The 25176-nt window shown below is 37.3% G+C and overlaps 1 protein-coding gene across 2 annotated transcripts in view; it reads left to right on the top strand.

Annotated features, from left to right (window-relative positions):
• The first annotated feature begins 452 nt into the window (after positions 1–452).
• nedd4a (NEDD4 E3 ubiquitin protein ligase a) overlaps positions 453–25176 on the top strand; it is a 41727-nt gene continuing 17003 nt past the window's right edge. The window contains exons 1-9 of one of the 2 annotated variants that reach the window (XM_084124160.1): positions 453–706; positions 2389–2462; positions 4462–4540; positions 4648–4686; positions 9277–9330; positions 20628–20678; positions 21135–21196; positions 21458–21560; positions 23997–24160. In XM_084124160.1, coding sequence (XP_083980286.1) covers positions 656–706; positions 2389–2462; positions 4462–4540; positions 4648–4686; positions 9277–9330; positions 20628–20678; positions 21135–21196; positions 21458–21560; positions 23997–24160 — 677 coding nt within the window. In that variant the 5' untranslated portion in view covers positions 453–655. Of the gene's footprint in view, positions 707–2388; positions 2463–4461; positions 4541–4647; positions 4687–9276; positions 9331–10594; positions 12943–20627; positions 20679–21134; positions 21197–21457; positions 21561–23996; positions 24161–25176 lie in introns of those variants that run through there. The other variant, XM_084124159.1, reaches the window with a different exon arrangement.

The following is a 25176-nucleotide window of genomic DNA, read 5'->3' as shown; positions in this document are numbered from 1 at the left end:
TTAATTATATTCTATTCTATTCCACTTTATTATATTTTAATCATTCTATTCAGACTCCCTTTTCTATCTATCTATCTATCTATCTATCTATCTATCTATCTATCTATCTATCTATCTATCTATCTATCTATCTATCTATCTATCTATCTATCTATGCCTCGACGTTCAGTACTTGGTATACTGGATATTATTGTTGACATATTTGATTGTTTTACATACAGTATTGCATGTGCCAGTCGTGATCATAATAAACATTCCACATGACTGATTTAAAATGTAGGTTTGAAAGAGAAAGAGAGATAAGATTTACATCAACAAAACGTTACACTGCCAAGGACAAACACTCAGCACTGTTGTCATGACAGCGTTCAAGTGATGAACGCAGTTATTTCTATATCGTGCTCATGAGGAAGGGGGCGTGGCTGAGAGCGTAGTGGGCGTGAGCTGCGCCGTGGGGGCGTGTCCGGGCGCGCGCTGTGAGGATGTACATCGGCGTAGTTTCCAAGGCGCATTTGTCAAGCTAACGCCGCTCCGCGCGTGTCATATCCCGGGGAACCGATTTCCGTGGAAGCATAGCGCACTCTTTGACAGTTCGGGTTTTATTTGTGTCTTTTCGGCGTTCATATCGACGCAGGTTGGCATCCTGGCACGGAACATGAACATGGCCGCGCTACTCCCCGAGGTTCGAGGACTTCAGAGCGATGAGGTACAATAATTCAGCTGTTATATCATGCGACGTGTTATATCAGTCATAAAAATTCTGTTATATTGCATAAACATCCCCCCTGCCTACAGCTCTTATGTCACATGGTCTCAGTGGGATCCGGTGGGTCTCTGAGATGAAGTTCTGCTCCACTTTGTGTTATGATAGTATGTTTGTTTACTTAACGACACAAAACTGACATATAACCATGTTTGGGAAAGGATGTGTTTGATTTGCTGATAAAGATCACTTTATTTCATTTCTATTGTAGTCTTGTGACTCTCAAGTGTCACTCTTGCGCAATATCTACTGTATACTTGTGAGGGCTTGCATGACGCCATAACTACCGCATGACGTCACATGTTTATTATATAGCATATTTTTGATCACATGTGGCACTTAATTTTATTATATTTATTGTTCATTGCTCTTTTTGGGGTGGTTGCTGTCGTTTTTTTAAAACACTTTTTTGGATATAATCATTGCACATGTTTTTTAGACGTCATCATAACTGCATTTTGATAGCTTTTGTTTTTTACTTTTGAGGATATGCATATTATATGTAGGCTATACAGTACAGGTCAAAAGTTTGGAAACATTACTAATTTTAATGTTTTTGAAAGAAGTTTCTTCTGCTCATCAAGCCTGCATTTATTTGATCAAAAATACAGAAAAAAAATGTAATATTGTGAAATATTATTACAATTTAAAATAACTGGTTTTCAATTTATTATACTTTAAAATATAATTTATTTCTGTGATGCAAAGCTGAATTTTCAGGATCATTACTCCAGTCTATCACATGATCCTTTAGAAATCATTCTTATATGATGATTCATTATCAAAGTTGGAAACAGTTCTGCTGCTTAATATTTTTTCATAACCTGTGATACTTTTTTTAGGATACTTTGATGAATAAAAAGTAAAGAAAAAAAAAAAGAACCGAATTTTTTAAAATAGAAATATTTTGTAACAACAATATACATATCATTATCTTAATTATCAATATCTTTCTTTTTTTTACATAAATCAATACTTTTATTCAGCAAGGATGTGTTAAATTGATAAAAAGTAGATGTACATAAAGAAGATGTACATTATTAGAAAATATTTTTTTATTTTGAAAAAATGCTTTTCTTTTTAACCTTTTATTCATCAAATATATTAGGTATTCCCAACACTCATAATAAATCATCATATAAGAATGATTTCTGAAGGATCATGTGATAGACTGGAGTAATGATACTGAAAATTCAGCTTTGCATCACAGAAATAAATTATTTTCTAAAGTATATTCAAATAGAAAACCATTATTTTAAATTGTAATAATATTTCACAATATTACAGTTTTTTTCTGTATTTTTGATCAAAGAAATGCAGCATTAGAGACTTCTTTCAAAAATATAAAAAAAATTATAATGTTTCCAAACTTTTGACCGGTACTGTATGTATTTATGTAAATTGACTATCTTTTCCTTTTAGGAAAATACACCAAAAATAATGATTTCATCTTGCGTTAATGCATTCTGGCTAATCAAATGTTCCCTGACAGAAGAATGCCCCTCCCACTTAAGGGTCAAAGTGGATCAAACTTCCTGTTTCTGTAGGAAAAACATATTCTTAAACCTCTAGGCAGTTTAATTCTTGATGTTCATTGTCGTTTGTGTACCTTTGCTTTCCTTCAGGATGAATCCCGGATCTTAAGGGTGAAAATCATTGCTGGAATTGGTTTGGCCAAGAAGGACATTCTGGGTGCCAGGTCAGTACAAATCACACTAGAACATATTAATGTTAATGACAGACATATATAACGACCAGGCTGATTAAACAGCACATACTTGACCATTTGAGACTTTTGGCATTAGAACTGCCTTTTCAGAAATAAATATTGTGTAAAATGTGCTTATTTTCAACAATCTTGTGTTTGTCTCATTTGCCATTGTATCATATATAAACCTGGCTCTTTAAATATCACCGGATGAAAAGCCCATATCTGTTGATGAGTAATTATGGTCTCTTTCTCTGCTTGAATGAGAGTTTGTGTTTTCTTTAAATGCTTTAAATGCAAGGTTTTCCCCCTTGATTTCACTCAACACTCACTCAGGGTCACGGTTTGGGTGCTTCGGCATAGTCTCAGGTAGTGTACGACTCACTTTAAGGACACTTCGCTCGGATAAGTTGTTTGCTTTATACACCCGCTCCGCCGGCATCATGTTCTGTTCCTTCAGTTTGTTCCTTCAGTTTGTTATGAAAACACAAAATAGTTTATCCGTGTCTCATGATTCCCACACAGCAGACAATCTGACACGCATACAGGCTTTATCAGTTCCTACAAAAGATGTTGTAGATATAATTTTTTTACAGCCTAATAATAATTGAATTGGATTCAGTAAATATGATTAATTTAAACACTCAGCTGAATCATTTTTGAAAACAACAATGATCATGACGTCAGCATGAAATCCAAATTGACCCCATTTATATTTAGTCATTTACCAGACGCTTTTGTCCAAAGCGACTTACAAATTAGGACTAAATTAAGCGAGTCATCGTGAAGAGGCAAAAAACAACGCAAGAAGTGCTCAAATTATGAAATACAAAGTTCAGGCATTGTTCAGAGTAGCATAAGATAAGCGAGGATTTAAAGGAAAAGGAAAGATTTTTTTATTTTTTACATTTTTTTATGAGGTTAAAATTCATTGCCAGCTGACGTGATCTCTGTAAATACCCGTTCACTTACTCTAAAGAAGAATTCTTCATTCCACTTCGGATCCAATGTCTAAAAAAAAAAGACAAGAACAGAAAGATGGAGAAATTTTGTTCAACATCTCTTGACAAAAAGATTTACTTTCTTAATGCACATTTCTGGCCTTATTATGCTCGTTTTGGCACATTCAGCTTCTTTCTGCTATTCAAAAAGCCTACTTTCATCATCAATCTATTCCCAAAAGTGTAAAATCACGTCCCGTCCTACTTTTTTTTTTTTTTTTTTTCTCCTGCAAAAGTAAAAAAAAAAAAGTGATATGGGTTACAGCTGCGGTTTCATTTTGACTCTTAATGATTATTTAGTTTAATATTAATCCATTTGCCAATTTATTTGATCTAGGTTTGCTTTGTAATACAATGCAAGCTCAGTATTTTGCCAAGAAAAGTTATTTACAATCCACCACATGCCAAAGAATTCATATTATGCATAGCTTGCAATGCACTGCATGCTGATGGTCCCGGACCCGGACCCACAGTACAGTAGATGGCAGTGTTAGCAGCCGTCCTGGCCGTCCTTGAGGACTCGAACAGATCGGCCGGGCTCACTTTGACCTAAATAACACAGCTCTAGGTATGCAATCGATATCTGTGCTGAGCGATATCATCTCTCCTTCACTGTAACACTCGCTTGGAAAAGGCCAGATATTCAATGAAAACCTTCATCGACTCAAATGAACAGTTGAAAGATTGTGTCTCGCTTCCTCGTGATGTTGCATGTGGGTTAAGACGATGAATGACACGATCCCAAACTTATTAATCTGAACTAGACTGGTTTGAGAGAATCGTTCTAGACCGTATGGATGAAACCTGACTTGTAATGGTTAGTAAAGATAGATCCAGTATCACATGACTACTGATCCTGCAAATAACAATGGACCGTGACCACATTACTAAAATATTTAGTAACACTTCCTGTATGACTCAAAGATGGGAAATCTTTTTTCCATGTTGTGTGGTTATGTAATATTAGTCTGTTTTCCTTTCATCCGCAGCGATCCGTACACAAGAATCTCACTCTATGACCCGGTCAACGGAGAAATCACCAGTCTACAGACCAAAACCATTAAAAAGGTATGATTGTGTACAGACTCAGACTCTCTAACTACAGAAGTCATCTTTTTGTCAAGAGATGTTGAACAAGATTTCTCCATCTTTCTGTTCTTGTCTCTTTTTTTTAGACATTGGATCCGAAGTGGAACGAAGAATTCTTCTTTAGAGTAAGTGAACGGGTATTTACAGAGATCACGTCAGCTGGCAATGAGTGGATGAAATGCTTTTAATGAATTAAATCATAAAAATAAAGAAAAAAAAAAATATATATACAACAATTACTAAAAAAAGAAAATATAAACTAAAATATTGTTAACCTGTATGTCATGTGACCATTAACTGTCATCAAAGAACTGACAAAGAACATGCAATCTGTTGTTAAATTATTGGAATATTAACTTAAAATTTCAGTAAATATTTTAGGTCAAAGGGGTTTTGCTTGCAAAAAAGTTTTGGAAAAATCTCATTATCAATAGGTTAATATATAAAAAATAATTAAAATAAAAAATAATATAATAATAAATGTATGTATGTATGTATATATATATATATAATTTAAAGTTAAAACTACATTTGTAAAGTCATACTACCTTAAATTTTTGTTGATTTTAGTTACAAAAAACATTTAGTCTAGACAGGACAATAAGAGGTGTTCACACTACACTTCTCGTTCCATTGACTTCCATTCAAACGCATACGAATGCCAGAGACCGAAAACTTAAACTTCGGTGCGTTCCAAATTCAGGTTTGTCAACTCTGACCTGCAAATTCGTATCACGTTAAGACGTGTGAACAAGTTCAAGTTCAAGTTTATTTGCATAGCACATTTAAAAACAACCACAGTTGTCCAAAGTTCTAAACAATGTCAGGATACACACAAATAAACAAAACAAAAAACAAAACAAAAAAAACAATAGGATACCGATAATCCACGGCGCGAAAGTGGAGTAGATTAATTTATTTTTATTTGTTATATGTTGAATTTATGTTTATTAAAATGAAGCCGCAAAATGTGTCATCAAATCACTTCCATTGCAGCGTCCAAAGAAATGTCTCATGCTCAAAGTCTAGTGTGACCGTGGCTTTATTCATCACTATCATGAGTGAATATTGTGCATGATTCCAGTAATGTGTTCTTGTGAAATAATATTGAACTGTTGCAGTCGTTGTGTTTGGTAATAATAGAACACATTATAGAATATGGGCTGCTCATATTTCAGCATTAGGAGCCTGTTTAAAAGCTCAAGTTTTTTATAAAACCATTTTTGCATTTTATATTAATGGACCATAATGGAGTAATGGAGCCAAAAAAACAAAAAAAAATCAGACAAAACAAGTGACAATGCTTCAGTCAAATATATGCAATTCATGCAAAGTTTAAAAATACCTTAGGAATCCATAGCAGCCAACCAAAGCTTTTCACGATTACATGCACATCAATACGCCAATAACTACCAAAACTCAGTTTATTGAAATAACTCGATTTACCGGTTTACATGCAAATCAATAACCCGGCAATGCAAATAAACCAGGTTTACAAGACTGCATTAAAAAAACAGGTTATTGACCGTTGGTGACGTCGAAATGTAAGCGTCCATGTATTTCACTCAGAGTATTCTGTCTTATGTGAGTTGTGATGTTAAATAGAGCATTAAAACCCCCAGAGTATTTCAGAATGTCTTGCACAGACTCATTCCCCTCTCGGATCTGAAGTTTCTGCGGCTGAACCGCTTGTCCTTTGGCTGCGCGAGATGAGAACACATTTTTTTATATTTCTTGGGTCAAGAAAAAGACAGGGTCTGTGGTATATTTCTCCTCGCTTTACCGTGAAACACTCGCTGTGGCTCGATGCGCTTATGTCTACCGTATAAGGATGCTTTTCTGTCACATATCACACACACACACACTTCAATAAGCCGACAGAACACAGGCTGAGGTGTTTACATGGGCAAAAATCTAGCTCTGTCGATCGGTTTATTCTCAAGCCGTTTATGATCTTATACCGATAAAGGAACTCGTTTACATGACCACACCCGTTATCGGCTTATTAAGCATAACCAGTTTAAAGAACGTGCATGTAAACGCTCTCATTGTCTTCAGGAAATGTAAAAATCAGTTTTTTTTCCCGTTTTTTTTTTTTTTTTTTTTACACCACTGTGCTGGAAACACGTGTATATATAACAGCTTATATTCTGTGACGTTCCTGCTGAGTGTGTTTGTCTCGACTCTTGACAGAGTTTATACTAACTGGGAAATACAGTCTAGCTCTCACATCTCTGACCTTCACATTTCTTTATAGGGGATGACTAGTCTGGGGCGTAGATAAAACTCAAAACAGGCCAGCGCAATGGCTTTATTTTGAGCCAAATAAAACTTAAAGGGGTGGTTGATTATGATTTCACTTTTTTTAACTTTAGTTAGTGTGTAATGTTGCTGTTTGATCATAAACAACATCTGCAAAGTTACGATGCTCAAAGTTCAAAGCAAAGGGAGATATTTGCTTTTTAAAGAAATCTCTTTTTAAGGACTACAACAAACGGCTGGTAGAGACTACACAACATTCCTTCCCGGGTTAGTGACATCACCAGCCCTAAAATTTACATAAACCCCGCCCCCGGAACACGATTTATAGATTCTCAAGACAGTATATGCTAATCAATGACTAGAAGATAACTACACATCAGCTACATAAATTCATCAACTAACCATTCAGAAATGTTGTCTACATGTTGTCACTTCTTCTTGAGTCTCTCCATCTTTGTCTGAATCTGGTTTGAACATAAAAGGCTAAAAGTTTTTGAAATTTTCAGTGCATGTCTGTGTGAGTGCAAGCTCTTGAAGCTCCGCCCCCTGTGCCGGGAGCAGCAGCTCATTTGCATTTAAAGGTACAGACACAAAACGGTGTGTTTTTGCTCACCCTCAAAAAATGACAATTTTAACATGCTGTATAAAAATATCTGTGGGGTATTTTGAGCTATAACTTCACATACACACTCTGGGGACATCAGAGACTTATTTTACATCTTGTGAAAAGTGCATTATACCACCCCTTTAATGTGTTCGGCCGATAGGCACATGTCTTCCTTTTCTCTAATATGTGAAAAATTACTATCAGGCCATGAGCAGATTCTTACTCCAGAATATGTGATGAATGTGCAAACAGATTTTTTTCCCTCCAAATGCTCCTACTTGAAGAATCACCCTTCAATAAAAAAACAGCCTGTTTGGGCATGTAAAGAGATAGGTGCAATCACATGTTTTGGGGTCAGAGGTCAGGGTTGAGTTACGGGGTGCGTTTGAGATGAGGGGTGCCGCTTACATTCTGTCCACTTTCCCTGCTGTTAAGTGATGAGCTGTGACGCATTTACTCACGCGTTGTGCATATCTCTCCCCCATAGACATCGCTCGTTTACTCAGAAACACAGATGCTGGTGCAATACAGTGGCAACATCAATATAAGGCTCTTCGGAAACTAGAACCCATTTCAAGACGTTATGAAGACAGATCAATACTTTATATGAGGCATATTGAGCACTCATATATGCTTAGAAAAGTAGTTATTTTAGCATGATTTCAGATGTTCCCAAGAGAATCTTGAGCTTCAAATGAAAGCAAATGAGTCCCATGAGCATTGCAATGCTTTTTTTAAAATTTTTATCAGCGACCTACTGTAGGAATAGTGCAGATTCTGAAGTATTATTCATTTTTCATACGTATACTTTGTTTTAAAATGTTTAGAATTATAAAACCCCTATACCTGTTCTTTGTTCTAAAAATATTAGGTCTTAAAAGGAGCACAAAAATGCACTAATCCTTGATTTGAGGTGTGGTTTCGGGCTTTTGGACCTTTCTTTGTGTTTGTGTAAAATATCCTGTCTATTTCTTTGCATGCAAAAATGACCTGCTGTACCTGATATTTAGTGCATGAGTCATAACTATAATGATCTAGACAGTGGCATAAAAGATTCTGAGCTATTTACTGACCTTTACTGACCACTGGCCCAAATACCAACTGGGGAATTTGTGAAATGCTAAATGATACCAACCGAGCTTACAGACACACTGTTATGAGTCACTGGCCATTTACAGGCCTAAAGTCAAGGGATATGAATGGAAGATGAACTCAGTTTGCATGTAATGAGACATGCAAAAATAAATTCTGTATATTAGTCCATAAATTAAAGGGATATTTCACTGCTGGAAAGATGAATGTGTATTTAAATTGGGTCATTTATGTAGTAGAAATGTGAAATTATTTTAGAAGTTGGTGCCTTAGAAAGACAGAAAATGTATTTTTGGCTCATGTGGATGAAAGACAACAACTCCCAGAATGCACTTGCTTCGCTGCCCTACGAGGACACTCCCAAGCCACGCCTACCGGTTACAGAGGGCCGTATCGGAAGAAATGATACAACTAGGCTACTAGTCAACTCGAAACTGAAAAGACAGCGTTTTATCGTGAGATCCCCCTATGGGCGGGTTGAAGACATGCGGAACGAGCTCCTCCTACTGGCTGGAGTCTCTCGCCTCTGGACAAAAGAGCCTGAAAATTACGATTTTTGCGTCATCTGAGGTTTTTTTCCAGACACACAATACAGAAATCTCTCGTCTCAGGGGGACATGAGGGAGGGAAGCACGGTCACTCGAAAATACCACCGGGTTTCTACTGATACAAAGCTTAATGTAATCGGTGAAGTATCCCTTTAACAGTAGTCTGTATATTGATTTTTTTATGTGTCTTCTTTTATCTCCCACAGGTGCATCCCAGGAAACATCGTCTGCTGCTGGAGGTGTTTGATGAAAATCGTTTGGTATGTACATGAGTGCATTGATTGACTGTGATCAAAAATGTATTAGAGAAGTTTGTGCATTACCGTTTAAAAGTTTGGGGGTTGGTGTACAGTAAAAAGTACAATAAAAACAGTAATATTGTGAAATATTACAATTTAAAATGGCTGTTTTCTATGTGAATCTATTTTAAACTGTAATTTATTCCTGTGATCGAAGCTGAATTTTCAGCATCATTACTCCAGTCTTCAGTGTCACATGATCCTTCAGAAATCATTCTAATATGATGATTTGATGCTCAAGAAACATTTCTGATTATTATCCAGGTTGTAACCAGTTGTGCTGTTTAAATTCTTGTGGAAACCATGATACATTTTCTTTGATTATTTGAAATAGAAATATTTTGTAACATTAAAAATGCCTTTAGAGGCACTTTTGTTCAATTTAATGCATCCTTGTGGAATTAAAGTATGAATTAATTTTATAAAAATCATACTGAGCCCAAACTTTTAAACATTAGTGTAGTAGATGAGTGAACTTGACGTTTAAATTGCCCTTGTGAAGTTTCCATTAATACATTCTATGTCTATGTTTTGCTTTTGAATTAGCGAGTAAATTGTTAAAAGGTGCTGTGTATAATTTACCCACCAATTGGCATTGTTGAGTAGCGTGATATAGAAATATTGGCTTAACCAATGGCATTAATTTGAGGCAAGACTATTTGTTTGGCTCTACAATGACAGACGTGTTAGTTTGGTAATGAGACCATTCACACTTCAGCAGTCTCGAATGTATTGGGCATGTTAGTGTTGGGTTCAGGTCTGTAAAATCAGCAGCTACCTGAGTGTCAGCGTGTAATGAATGAACAAGGATGCCTTTTTTGCAAGTAGCCACCATAAAGCTCAGGTATGGGAACTGAAATGTACCTTTGGGTGTTGTAAATGTGAAAAGTAACTGCTTTAAAACACATAAAAGTCAATGAGGCATGAGCGGTGCTAGGGGGGTTTCTCCGTCACATGCTGACGGCGTCCTTACTGAATAACGAGGAGGGTTAAACAAACTCTTGCATAAAGGACCCAGTGTTCAAGTAAGAACAGTGACTCCTGATAAGACTGTAAACTGCAGTCGTCTTGCTGTATGTGACAGGTAAACCCAGTTACTGTGTGTAAGAGAAACTGGTATGTCATTGCTAGAATGTGTTCGTTGGCATGAACCAAGCATGCACGCTATTTCCATCTCCTGAGGAATGTGTTAGCTTACAGAAAGGATGACAAATCATTTGAGACTTTTGACAGTAGATGCTTAATTCATGATCAATCTCACAATTTGAAATGCATGCAATTGCCTCTATTCTTTGTTTTATAAATTCCAAATCCTAAAGCTTCCACGTGCACAAAATTCAATTTAATTAATAAAATTTCATTCACGTTGTAAGCAGGACGATTTCCCATGCTAGTCCTGAAACTCCGATTACCCCCGGTGCAATTGCCCCTGATTGATGAGATGGCTTTTCCCTGACAGAAGCATGCTCTTAAATGGCTGCAACAGCGGGTGTCAGATGACACATGATGTTACAGTGGCACATGTCTATATGTGAGCTGGCACAACAAGCTCAGTACTTGATTTTTGAAGGCACATTTCCTTCTGCTAGTTTTAAACTTGTAGATTAAGCTGTCATGTGTGGTTAGAAGTGCAGAAATGAGCAAAATGCTTGAGCTTCAGCAACTCGTCACACCTGGCATATATCACCCGACGGCTCAGAAAGCTTAGAAAAAAAATACGCCAAAACTCGTTCCTCTTTATTTCCTGTAACTCTATCCTGGTGGGGTAAAAATATTAGCTGGGGTGCAGCTTTACAAGAAACTCTAGACACTGGGCTGCGACTTCTGTAAAAAGGAGGTGGCAGAGACGAGGTTGGCTAGAACAGGGACGAGCTGTTCCACCTCCATCCTGGCATGCACGCAGATTGTTGTTTTTTTTTGCACTGGGGTTGACCAGTTGTGGGAGGGAGGGCACCCGTGACTGAATCGGTGCTTGCGAAACTACAGAAGGCACAGCTGAGGCTTTCTAGAGGTCTGGCATAGAGGGGTTTCTGGAGCAGTTGCCTCAGTAAATCTCTACCCGTTATCCTTCACAGAACTAGATCTGTAGATGCAAACAGTCCTTTATTATGCGTTTGATCTGTCATGCCAGCGTCTGAGGAGCTTCAAGAGGAATGCCGCCTGCCACTGCTGCTATTTTGGCTTTGTGGAGCCGCTAATGGTTGCAATCACAGCACGGGACCAGGAGCAGTTGCTTTTTGCTGCTCGTTTTTTATTTGCTAGTTTCGGGTTCCTTCATTCCACTGAACTAGGGAGTTCAACGGCATGGCACGACACCTCCGACTGCATTTTGCTTCACGTAGAAGCAACACCGATCCGCTCTCTGAAACGTGCAGCAGTCAGGCTGAGGAAAGCGTGCGTATCTCCGGCAGCGAAGGCCTGACGCAGAGTTCCCTCCACATGAAGCTGACTCCAGGACAGCTGGCTCTAGCTCTGCCACCCTTGTCACCAGAATACGGTAATTTACAACGGCACGCCACCCTGTTTATCCCCAAGGTGAACGGGAGCAGAAAAAGCACGCTTCAGATCTCCTTACAGCCCTGCAAGCAGAGTGGAGATGCGGATGCCGGGGAAGACGGAGAAAAGGAGGGAAACGGGGATCCAAGTTCATGTTGCAGTAGCACAACAAGCGACGGCGGTTATTGCAGCAGCAACAGCATATTCGAAGCGGATCTCCCAGATCGCAAGCCGATTTCTCGGCGGAAGGCGAGGGCTCCGTTACGGCGCTGCTCGTCTTTGGTTATCTTCCCACGGAGCCCGTGCACAACGCCGCCCGCCTCGCCCGTTAGTCCGGTTGCGTCTCCAATGATTCCTCCACTGCCTCCATCAGCACGAGGTTCCTTTCAAACCTCTCATCAGATGCAGCTGTCCAGCATTGATGCGTCTCACGATGACATGCAAGCGTCCAAGGGATCCATCGCCACTGCAGTTAATGGTCTACGGCTGTCTAAAAACAGCACGTCAGCCGAGCACAGAGACGCCAAACCCATCGTGCATTTCAGCGTGCCACCGGAACAGCCGCCAGGACCAGAGCGGACGGAAAGACACTCCAGCGTTTTATTGCACTTCGCGAACCAGAGACCGCTTCCCTCAGGGAAAGTAAGTTCGGCCAAAACTAAGGTTAACATTGACTGTTCCAAACCTCTCGAGGGCCCACAAACAGACGACGTCCCGGAGCCTGAGAAAGCAAAGCTTTTCCGAAGCACCTCGGCTTGCATGCTCCCAAGCGGAAGACCGTCGGCATCGGAGAGAAGACACAACACTTTCCCGACCGGCTGTAATTCGCATCAGACTTCAAAAAAAGGATCTCGTCCCATCCTTCACAGGAGTATTTCTTTGGAGTTACCCTGTGCGAACGCTGAGATATCTTGTCACGTGTCAAATGCTGCAGACTTGCACTCAGAGAACGGCCCTCCGCATGTACACATCCACGTATCTCACGGCACGGGTGCAAGAAAATCAAACACCCCACAGGACATCGTCATAAACGACAAAACGTATCACGTTCCGACCTGCACAGAGAGAAGTGATACCGTAAGCCTTCCCGCCTATTAGCAAGTGAAAACTGAGAATGTTTGCTTTTATCTTGCACATAAGGGTGTAATTTTAGCCTCTTAAACATGTAAAGGTAAAGTCGGTGAGTGTAAACAGTGTTTTGCTTTCAAATGGAGTAGATTTCTGAAGACATGATTTGTTGGATTTGTGGAGTCGATTGTTTTCAACGAGGAAGTGATTTGCAGGAATTCTTGTCATTGAATAGGGGTTTGAACATCTGTGGATTGAATATTGTGCAATGATTGAGTAAACACACACCATAACTAAAGTTCCCTTCCCATGATCTGGCATGTAAACCTTTCCTTTTAAATTTTAAATATATGCAGATACATAATAGACATTGTTTCAACATGTGATTGTGAAATTTTCCCAAATGAATTACAGTCCATTTATATCATATAAATACTTGGTTACACTTTATTTGAAGGTGTCATTGTTATATTTAATTACAGAGTAATAATAATTAACAACATGTACTTAATATAGGTTTAGGGTAGGATTAGGGTTTGGTTGAAGGTTAGTTGCATGTAATTATGCATAATTTACTCTTAAGTAAGTATAACATATGTAATGAGGACGCTGTAAAATAAAGTGTGACCAAATATATATATATATAAACCGCATTCATGCAAACCTCCCTCAGTCTTTATCTGCAAACCTGCGGGAGTTAATTTCAGCTCTTTGCATTTGATATTGATTATTAATTTGCACAATTATGTGCACCGTATGCAAACTTTAAACCGTGTTTATTTGCAATGTGCTGCTAATGCATTTAGGCAGGTTGCCTTATAAACAAGCACTTAAAACATGCCTCGCAGCTGAAGCCGTTGCATGCTTGCACAGCACATTTTACAGGCTTTTCCAGTTTTTATTAATTTGTTAACACTCTCTGAGTGATGATCATCACTGTATGTATTTACCTCTGGGATAATTATAGACAGTGGTCCCCAAGCCTCCCCCCAGCCCTACATCTATAAATATAGCCTTGAAAATATTCTGCTTGACTCCAGTTAGTCTGGTTGAGGACCATGCTGGATTCAACATGATATGCAGGAGCTGCACATGGCTGTCTGTCAGCTGTTGGGTCAAAGGTCATCTGATGAGGGGGGGTTAGTGTCAGTGAGTTGTGATGTGATTCCTTAACGATAACATGTCTGCTGCCCAGCGGGTGCCCGCTTAGCTGTGGTATGTTTTCAGAGCGTCAGGTGTCTCGCTCACAACACTTATTTCATTTACACTCACTCTTTTTTGTCTGTGTTTTACAGTGTGTTAGAAACAGTTCACACAAGCAATTAACAGCGCTGTTACCTTTACTGCTGCGGCTCTCTTATGTAATCTAATCTAAATTCAAGGCTCTAATTTCAGTGTGCTGTTTGTTTGTGCACCTGATTTGATGTTCAGGGCTGTTGGACTCGCTCGCATGTTTAGAAAGTACTTGGGGAAAATGGCAGCAACAACAAGACAATAGAATAGCATTCAGATCCATTGCACTAGAGTAGGTTATTGTGAAACTTGCATAGCAAAATCATGCTACGCTATACTTGTTGTCACTTTTCCACAGAGTCTGAGCTGGTGCTCGGCCAGGGGATTTGGGAAAGTCTTAACGTAATTTGATCCAGTATGTTTTTTATTACAAGATGCTTTTGATTCAACAGCCAGAAGATATTTATCATAGCAATCACTTTTTTTACTTTATATATATATATATATATATATATATATATATATATATATATATATATATATATATATATATATATATATATATTGCCACTTCTGGTGAATTTCTTGACCTGGAAAAGTCAAGAATAAAATGTTAAACATTAATGCAAATTAAAAGTATTTAAATATGTTATCCTGTAGAATATGCTGAGAAATTGTTATAAGTCAGTAAAAAAAAAAAAAAAAAAAAAATTATATATATATATATAAAGTAAAGTACTTAAATTAAAATAAATTAACTTCTGTAATTACAGAATATATATTTATATATATATTTTTTTTTACTGACTAATGTTCATTTCTCAGCAATTTCTACCTGATTAAATGTTTAAATATTTTTTCATTTACATGACTTTAAGATTTTATTTCCTTGAATTTTCCAGAAAGTCTCAATATGAAAAACTAGAAGTAGCAAAAAAAATAATAATAATAATAATTAAAAGTAAAGTAATTAAATTGAGTTAGTTAAATAATTAACTTCTGTAATTCCAGAATATATTATTATTATTTATTTATTTATTATATATATATACTGACTAATATTAATTACCAATTTCTACCTTATAAAATATTTAAATATTATTTCCTTGACTTTTTCGGTTCTAGAAATTACAGTTTAAAATTTCCTCAGACATCCAGGTTTTCAATAACCAACCCATTTTTGAGGTATCAAAATAAATACAATGTCATATCTTCATTTTTAGTTGTTTCAGCTTATTTTAAAGCCTTTTTTAAAAAAATAATATTCTATATCCTTTCAAGTCGTTTTTTGGTCCCCTGGTTGAGAACCACTGGTTTACATGGACAAGGAGGAGGAAGTGGTTGTGCAACATGTTTTTGAGTGATGTGCTTTTCAGCAAACTAGACTGAACGTTTGTTGTTGTTCTGAAAACAGTCTCCCATCTCCGGGCCTCGGGCATACAAACTTTTCTGCTGTAAATGAGTCGAGCAGGTCCAGATCAGTAACTGGTTTTGGTCCGGTTCCTCTGTTTCCTGAACACCTTGCGCTCGACGGTTGCAATGGTTAACACATGACTGTGTGACCTCTGACAAAGGTCAATGCAATCAGCGCACTTCTAAAGAGTTGTCAAACGTCCGTGTGTATGAGCGCCGGGGGGTTGTTAGTGCATGAGTGTGTGTGTGTGCTGAGTGTTATGATTTTCCACAGCACATTGTGTGGTTGATTGGCTCTTATCAGTCAACAGGGCAGCGCTTGTAATCTCTTCAGTGATGTCTTTCCTCCCGCAGTGCTTGACAACCTAATGGATTTATGAAAATAATTAGATCTCGCTCTGTAACAGCTGCTTGAACGAGAGTTCGTACTTGTTCCTGGTCTTATTGTGCACGACTTGTCATCTTTCATCACAATGCAATTAGGCTGCCTTTCTAAAATGTATATGAATAGCTGTGCAGTAATTGCACTATTGCAAGATCTCATTTTCACAAAATCATTATTGCAGCTTCAAATCAAAATTGATATTTTGGATGATTATGCTGATGTTCGTTAATTCTTGGGTCGATTTAGGTGATGTGTGTGTGATATACTTGTGAAAGACTGGGGTTGATATGGTATTTGCAGGGTTTTCTTCTGTATACAGTTTCCAAAAAGCCACTGGATGGACAACAAAGTCTGTCCTTTTGGTTTACATAAAAGATCTTCTGAAAGATTAGAAATGAGCATGAACTTTGCTCAATAGCGTTTAGCTGTGATTCAAACTCTAATGATGTGTGTGATCTTGAGGAAATGTTTGTCAGGTGTTTTGCAGTAGTAAACAGGCAGTCATGCTTCTTTCAGCTTCCTCCATTAAGTTTCTTCAAACGTTTGGCATCATTAACTGTTTTCCTTCTCATTAGCGGGGCAGACGGCGCTGATCGTTTACAGATAGCTTCACAACAGTTTTCCGTTTTTTGCCTCGATAACATGTTGCCTTGTTTCAGGTTGTGTGTGAAGTTGTGTGTTCCTACTATACTATGATATACTCTCCCATACTATTCGTTCTGGCTATACTAAACTGTATATAGTGCTGCACAATTAATCATTAAAACATCGCGATCTCGATTCAAACACCCGCGCATTTGTCAAGTACGATCATAGCGAAACATTCAAATCATTCAAAATAGGTATGAAACAGCTTCACAAACAGTCTTTTCAGCCACACAGTATCATTATTTCTGTCTTACAATACTTCAAATTATCACGGAAGTACTGGATAAAAGTTTATAGTTCAAATATAAACATTGATGTCTACGGTAGTGATCAAAATTGAGTAAAACACATTTTTAAAGTAACTCTAATGTATCAATTACATTGTTACACCAGTAGGTGGCGACAAGTGACTGCTAAAAAATGTTCATTCGTCATTGAATCATTCACTTAAAGTCCTCCTGTGGTGAAAACAAGCTTTTAATGTTGTTTATGTGTCTGTGTGGTGTTTTTAATATGCTTTAAGACAAATCATGTGTAAATTCATAAGTCGACACCATTGCTGAGTATTTTCTCCTTAAAACTGCAGTGAACCAAAGACAGTCTCAAAAACACGCTTTGAAATCGCTGGTGTTTCTGACGTCACAAACTACCTTGTAACCAATCAGATCAACGTGTGATCGTCAACGAGTGGATCTCTGAGCTGAGTGAGTGAGTGGAGGCGGGGCTCATTTGCATATTCATAGAACCGTGCATACTAAATGAGGCAAGGGTGTCGAGTTACATTCAAGCTATTTTAAGGCATGACAAAAACAATTTCAACGAAAAAACGTTTAAATATGTCATTTTGGTGATCAAAGATGAGTTTTAAGGGATAAAATGATTGACTACAGGGGGACTTTAAGAGATTTGTAAAAAAAAACACTGATTCGTCCATTAATGAAACAAGTGAAGTCTTAATGAGTCATTGAATCATTCATTAATTTTTGTTTACTTGTCTGTTCAGAATCGTGGGAGAATCGTGATATTTATTTTAATAAAAAAAATAAATAACTTGTCTTTTCTTAATAAAACATGGTAATTATGCAGCATATCATGCTTAATAAGTACTGAGATGATGACACTAACAGAGCTTTCTCTCAACTTTTCATTTAATTGACACGGGGTGCAAAGATCGAGTCCGTCGTCTCATCCGAGGCCCGGCGCAGCGGCAGAACCGCTCTGTGGTTTGACCCGAATACAGAACAAACAGGAATATGTGAGGCTGGCCTTAAGAAGGAGGGAATGTATGTGTTTTAGTCATCATCATGGGTTTATACGCGCTGTAAAAACCTAAACCACCTTTTGATAGCGAGTAAGTCATTTGCAAGGAAGTCATAAACTGCGTGTAGATGGACATGTTTTAGTGTAAGGTCCGTCATTATTTCTTGCTGCCCTCGCTACCATAAAACAAAACATCTGACAGCGTTTTGAACGCGAATGGCTTTTATGCCTCATTTAGGTGACGTGTATTTAACTTGACATATTGTTTCGGTTAACATAATGACAGTGTGTGTATAAAGCTTGGTATAAAATGTATTTAAAATGATTCTAAGCGTATGAAAGCCAGGCATTGAAACGAATAGCAGCAGATGGAAAAGGTTTGAGGATGGGAATGATTTTGTTCCGAAAACAAACTCTTCTTTGTTTTTTCTCTCTTTCTTTCGGCCTACTTTTACCTTCAGCTCACTCACAGTCTGAGGGTTAGACCACGGGGAAGTCTATCTTTATAAAGCCTTGTTTATATATAACATATGTATTTATATCTCTGTAAACAATGAGAGCACTGTACAGTCTCAGATAAGAGTGTCTTCATCACACACAGCTCTCTGTGAGCAACTGCAGCCTGTTTCAAGTGTTAGAATTCACTTCTAGGCTGTTTAATACACAGGAGATGAAAGGTGAAATCAGATGAGGGTTCGAGTGAGTCGACAATAAAAATGTACGTGTAGAGAAGAATGAAATGAGTGGTGTATTGGAGGAAGAGAGGAGAAAATAACCACAGTGTGAGTGAGTGAGTGAGTGAGTGAGTGAGTGAGTGAGTGAGTGAGTGAGTGAGTGAGTGAGTGAGTGAGTGAGTGAGTGAGTGTTCTTGGTCGGGTTAACTAAACCTCAGCAGGGTTCAGCAAGTGAGTGTGAGTGTGAGTGAGTGAGTGAGTGAGTGAGTGAGTGTGTGTGAGTGTGTGTGTGTGTGTGTGTGTGTGTGTTCTTGGTCGGGTTAACTAAACCTCAGCAGGGTTGAGTGAGTGAGTGAGTGAGTGAGTGAGTGAGTGAGTGAGTGAGTGAGTGAGTGAGTGAGTGAGTGAGTGAGTGAGTGAGTGAGTGAGTGAGTGTGTGTGTGTTCTTGGTCGGGTTAACTAAACCTCAGCGTGAGTGAGTGAGTGAGTGAGTGAGTGAGTGAGTGAGTGAGAGTGAGTGAGTGAGTGAGTGAGTGAGTGAGTGAGTGAGTGAGTGAGTGAGTGAGTGAGTGAGTGAGTGAGTGAGTGAGTGAGTGAGTGAGTGAGTGAGTGAGTGTGTGTGTGTGTGTGTGTGTGTTCTTGGTCGGGTTAACTAAACCTCAGCAGGGTTGAGTGAGTGAGTGAGTGAGTGAGTGAGTGAGTGAGTGAGTGAGTGAGTGAGTGAGTGAGTGAGTGAGTGAGTGAGCGAGTGTGTGTGTGTGTGTGTGTGTTCTTGGTCGGGTTAACTAAACCTCAGCAGGGTTCAGTGAGTGAGTGACTGAGTGAGTGACTGAGTGAGTGAGTGAGTGAGTGAGTGACTGAGTGAGTGAGTGAGTGACTGAGTGAGTGAGTGAGTGAGTGACTGAGTGACTGAGTGACTGAGTGACTGAGTGACTGAGTGAGTGAGTGAGTGAGTGTGTGTGTGTGTGTGTTCTTGGTCGGGTTATCTAAACCTCAGGGTTCAGCAATTGTGTGTGTGTTGTTTAGGTAAACACTACATTATGGGAACAAAATGTCCTCACAAAAATGGCAATATCCGAAATCCTTGTCCTTGTGGGGACATTTTTTGAGCTTATAAATCATACTAAGTGATGTTTTTTTTTTTGTGGAAAATGCAGAAAGTTTTCTGTGATGGGCAGGTTTCGGGGTAGAGTTAGTGTACAGGGAGAGAATATAATACAGTTTGTACAGTATAAAAATCATTATGTCTATGGAAAGTCCCTATAAAACCAGAAAACACGTGTGTGTGTTAGAATGGTTTGTTTTGTTTTGAAATGAAGCAGGCCCATTTATCTGTGTGTATGTGCGCTCATATTATCACAAATAATAGGAAAACAAAGCAAAAGGATGTTTGGGGTAATTGGTAGGCTGTTTCTAGAGTGTTTTAGGACGAGTGATCGATTCAGGCTGTGAACAGACCGAGACATTGAGACTCCTTGAGCTCTGTCAGTATGAATGTTTTTTTGTTTGTTCATTTTGTTTGTATTATATCCTATGGAAGCTTGTTTCCGCCACTGAATAATAAATAACTAATAATTGCGACTTTTTATCTCATAATTCTGACTTTTTTTCTCGCAATTGGGAGATATAAAGTCAGAATTGCATGATATAAAGTCGCAATTGCGTGTTATAAAGTCAGAATTGTGAGATATAAACTATTCTGAGGTAAAAAAAAATAAAGTCTGTCTTTTTTTTCCTTAGAATTGGACTTTATATCTTACAATTCTGAGAAAAGATGTCAGAATTGCGAGATATAAACTCGCAATTATGTGTTATAACGTCAGAATTGCGTGATATAAAGTCGCAATTGCAAGAAAAAAAAGTCAGTATTCTGACTTTATTTCACGCAATTGCGACTTTATTTCACGCAATTCTGACTTTATATTTCGCAATTCTGAATAATAAAGTCGTATTAAACTCGCAATTGTGAGATAAAAAGTCGCAATTATCTTTTAAAATGTTTTATTTTGTGGCGGAAACAAGCTTCCATAATATCCAGTTGTTTCTCTGACTGAATCTTCTGTCTTCTTGATTCTCTGCAGACGAGGGATGACTTCCTCGGACAAGTGGATGTTCCTCTGCACCAGATCCCTGTGAGTATTTACTATCATTTTATTTTGTGTTTTGAACTCAATTTTTTTACTGCATATTTTTTTTGTTGAAACTCCTCACTTTTATTGTCATTAGGTTAAATCTAGGTGTTATTTTTAGAAGGTCGACCTCACACGTCTACAGAGACGCTCCCATTTTAACATGGCATCGTAAAATAAACCTTCTGGTTTTATAACGGTTCAGTTGCAATTCATTATTAGTCACTGTGAACATTAAACTCTGTGTGTGTGTGTGTGTGTGTGTGTTAGTTGGCTGAGTGATTATAAACATTAAGACTTAAAAATATCAGCCACATGACTCTGCTTCATAGAATATTCTCAGCACTGGTTATTTGTTAATATATAACGAATAACAGCTAAAAAAAAAAACAGCTACTGTTACTAATTATGCTACAATATTTCAATATTTTGATCTTTTTTTAATATGTATATCTACAGACAGAAAATCCGACCAATGAAAGGCCGTACACTTTCAAGGACTTCCTGTTGCACCCGAGAAGGTTAGCAGGAGATCTCACTGCAGTTTGTACCTCCTGAACACCTGCATGCTTTATTCCCCAAACATGATGGTTTTTAGTGTAACGTTCATTCTGTACATTGTTGTTGTTGTGATATACCCTTTGACCTGCTATGACATCATGTAACTGTGCACTGTTTTCATTTGAAACATGTACACATCAACACCGTTGATACACTTCAATGGAAAACAATATTTTTCTGGTGCTATGATACGTTTTGTTGATGTATGTGTTTTGATACAGTCACAAGTCGAGGGTGAAAGGTCATCTGCGACTGAAGATGACTTACCTGCCCAAAAACAGCGATGCGGAGGACGACCCTGCTGAACTAACCGAGAATACGGATGTAAGAATAATGCACACACAAACACAAGCTTTGCTAACAAACACATTGTAATTCTAGAGGTCTTGAATGTTCTTCAATAGAACAAAAAAAAAAAGTGGAATTGACTGTTCGCAAAGACCCGCCCCCTTTAGTTACTGTTGCTATGTCCGACAAGCCACGCCGCTCTCACACACACCATGTTCTCACGCAGTGAAACACTAACTCTCCTGACTGCTTTTTCGGACCAAAATGGCGGATTCGGCGGATGGCGGATTATGATTGGTCAGATCGCCTGTCAGTCAAACTCCCTGCGAAGGGTCAATTAAGCAGTGAGATCATGAATAAAGTCACAGATAAAGGTTGCTGCGTTGATTCACAATATAGCGCAGCTGTGTGTATATGTAAACAGTACATTAATGATTTCCTACATCTTTAAATCTGACTCAACAGTTTAAAGGAAGTATCATTACTGATGTAGTTTCCAGCAGTATTTGTGTTGGATTGAGAGATTATGAAAATATTTCCTCATTTCATCTGCTATCTGCGATCTAAAGTGCTTTCTTTCCTCAAGCACAAACTTTCCTTATTCTGCTTCTCAGACTAGTTTTTGACCTTGAGCTTGGGGTTATTTCTTAACAGAACGGCAGATAGACAGACTTTGGGCTTGAATGGAAAATCAGGAATTATGGTTGTGGGAAATTGTTGTACATTTAACATTTGTGGATGTTGTATTTATTTGCATTTGATTCAGTTTTTTAATGTGTTTTTTTAGTCAATTTAATGTGTTATTTAGTCCAAAATCACTGTTACTATTGTTTCATTTTTTTAAATAAATAAAATATACATTTAGCAGAATTTGCACCTTTACTGAGAAACATAAGGGCATGTAACGATATTAAGGCCAGGACTTAATTATTTTTATGTAATTTTTTTTTGTATTTTTACTGAAAAAAACATCAGTTCATGTTAAGATATTAACTAAGATATTAGCTCAGAATTTTTAAAATGTATTTATTGTTTTTGTTATTTTTTCGCTTTTACTGAGAAACAAGATCATGAATAAGATCATGTAAAGATATTACCTATTTTATTTTATTTTATTTTATTTTTATACTTTTACTGAGAAACAAGAGATCATGTTAAGTGACCTAATTTAAAATATGGCTTGTGTATATATATATATATATATATATATATATATATATATATATATATATATATATATATATATATATATATATATATATATATATATATATATATATATATATATATATATACATATAATTCTTTTTATTACATTTTTTTTGGGCCTGAGCCATGTTTTAAATTAGGTCACTAAGAAACCATTCAGAAAACCTTAGCAATTAAATCTTTAGCAACTGCCTTCAACATCATCAAAGCACAATGTCGGTGAGTTTTACACAGGTAAACACCGCTAATCCATGAGCTTTTGTTCTTGTTGTTTTGAAATGCTGTAAGCGTTCTGTCCTGTACCATGCATGTGATTTCTTTGAACTAGCATTGAATGTCATCGAGTTTCCAAACAAAAGAAACAGCCTTCAGCAAACTAAAGACATTTGTTTGTGCTTAAACACGTGAGTTATATTTATGCACAATAACTTTATTATAGAACCAGCAGAGTCACTGTGTACTTTTCCAGCACGTCCTCAATGTACGAGGGCCGTGTTGATCCTGGTGTCGGGTGTGTTCACATCGAGAAATACAGGCGCGATTCGAGGCGTCCAAAACTGCACCGACAGTAGATTAAAGAGAGCTTGATCAGTCCTGAATTCACAGGAATTAAATATGTGTACCATGAATTCACTTAGCATGAAAAGCAGTTAAATGGCTGGTAACAAAGTACTGACCAAAATAATCACACAAAAAGAGGATTTCCCCATAGAATTGCTTGTAAGAAAAGTAACAGCTCAATGTTTGAAAGGGGTGGTATAATGCCCTTTCCACAAGATGTAAAATAAGTCTCTTATGTCCCCAGAGTGTGTATGTGAAGTTATAGCTCAAAATACCCCACAGATATTTTTATATAGCTTGTTAAAATTGTCACTTTTTGAGGGTGAGCAAAAGCACCGTTTTGTGTCTGTCCCTTTAAATGCAAATGAAAGGTAGCTTATGTGTAGTTAACTATCTTCTAGTCATTGATTAGCATATTCTGTCACGATAATCTATGAATCATGTTCCTGGGGGCGGGGTTTATGTAAATTTTAGGGTTTGTGATGTCACTAACCCGGGAGGAATGTCGTTTAATCCCTACCAGCCGTCCTTAAAAAGCAATTTCTTTAAAAGAAAATATCTCCCTTTGCTTTGAACTTTGAGCGTTGTAACTTAGCAGGTGTTGTTTATGCTCAAACAGCAACATTACACACTAACTAAAGTTAGAAAAGTGAAATCATAATCAACCACCCCTTTAATACTCTGGTCATTTCTGTCTTGTAGCCTGGTTGGGAGTTTTTGGAGCCTCATGAATTATGCAGTCCTCATCACCCCCATCAGCTGCCTGCGCTGCCCCCTGGCTGGGAGGAGAGGCAGGACAACCTGGGACGAACTTACTACGTCAACCACGAGAGCAGGACCACACAGTGGCACAGACCCACCATCCAGTAATTATCACCTCCTTAAAAACACACACACACACACACACACCCAGTGCTCAATGTAAATATTTGGATTTGTCTTTTACGTTAATTAATTTGGCATATGGTTTCAATCAACCCCATGACCTTGCTGTCGCTGTCGCAGTGGAGTTTGACCATCTGAATTACAATTTACTTAATTGCTTTTAAATTTGTTTTTAGTACATCAAATATACTTTTTGCGCAAAAGGCCATGTTAAGATTTAAAATTTAAAAAGGACAGTATTTATTTTACTTTATTTTATATTTTTATTTTATTTATTTTTATTTATTTTATTATTTTATTAATACATCAAGTTTACATTTATTTATACATATGTATTTATATGTATTATATATATTCTATATATTTTGACTGAGAAGCAAAAGGCCGTTAAGATTTTATATTTAAAAAGGTCAGTATTTGTTTTATTTTATATTTTTATTATTTTTATTTAGATTTATTAAGTACACTTAATATGCATTTTGCAATTGACTTTATTTTATATTTTGTTTGTTTTATTTTTTATATTGTTTTATTTTATTTATTCATGTATTTATTTTTTATTAGTGCATCAAACATACATTCTGCACTTTGACTGAGAAAAAGCCATATTTTACATTTGAAAGGTCAGTATTTTATTTTTTTGTTTTATTTTTTATTTTATTTTATTTATTTATTTTATTTTATTCTCTTTTTTTGCTTTTCTTTCACTCTATATAAAAAGATATATAAAATCATAAAAAAAGGTCAGGAATTTTCATAATCAGGATATAAACATAATTTTGACCCTCTAAATATGTTTTTGTGTGTGTGTGTGTGAGACATAATGCATTTATTTTCTGTAGACTTTCAGCAATCAGCAGGTCATGACCCCCTTACACAAAACTCTTTAGAAGTCAATCATCCTGTTCTACCTTAGACCGGCCTCTTATTTCCTTCCTCTGCTCTCGGCTGGTCAGCTCACCTGCTTTATTTGAGTCTTTCTGGGTCATTTTGAGCA

Source organism: Abramis brama, assembly GCF_963993115.1.
Source record: "Abramis brama genome assembly, chromosome: 9".
NCBI lineage: Eukaryota > Metazoa > Chordata > Actinopteri > Cypriniformes > Leuciscidae > Abramis > Abramis brama.
The sequence above is the reverse complement of the archived record's forward strand: the minus strand, read 5'-3'. Positions and strand labels throughout refer to the sequence as shown.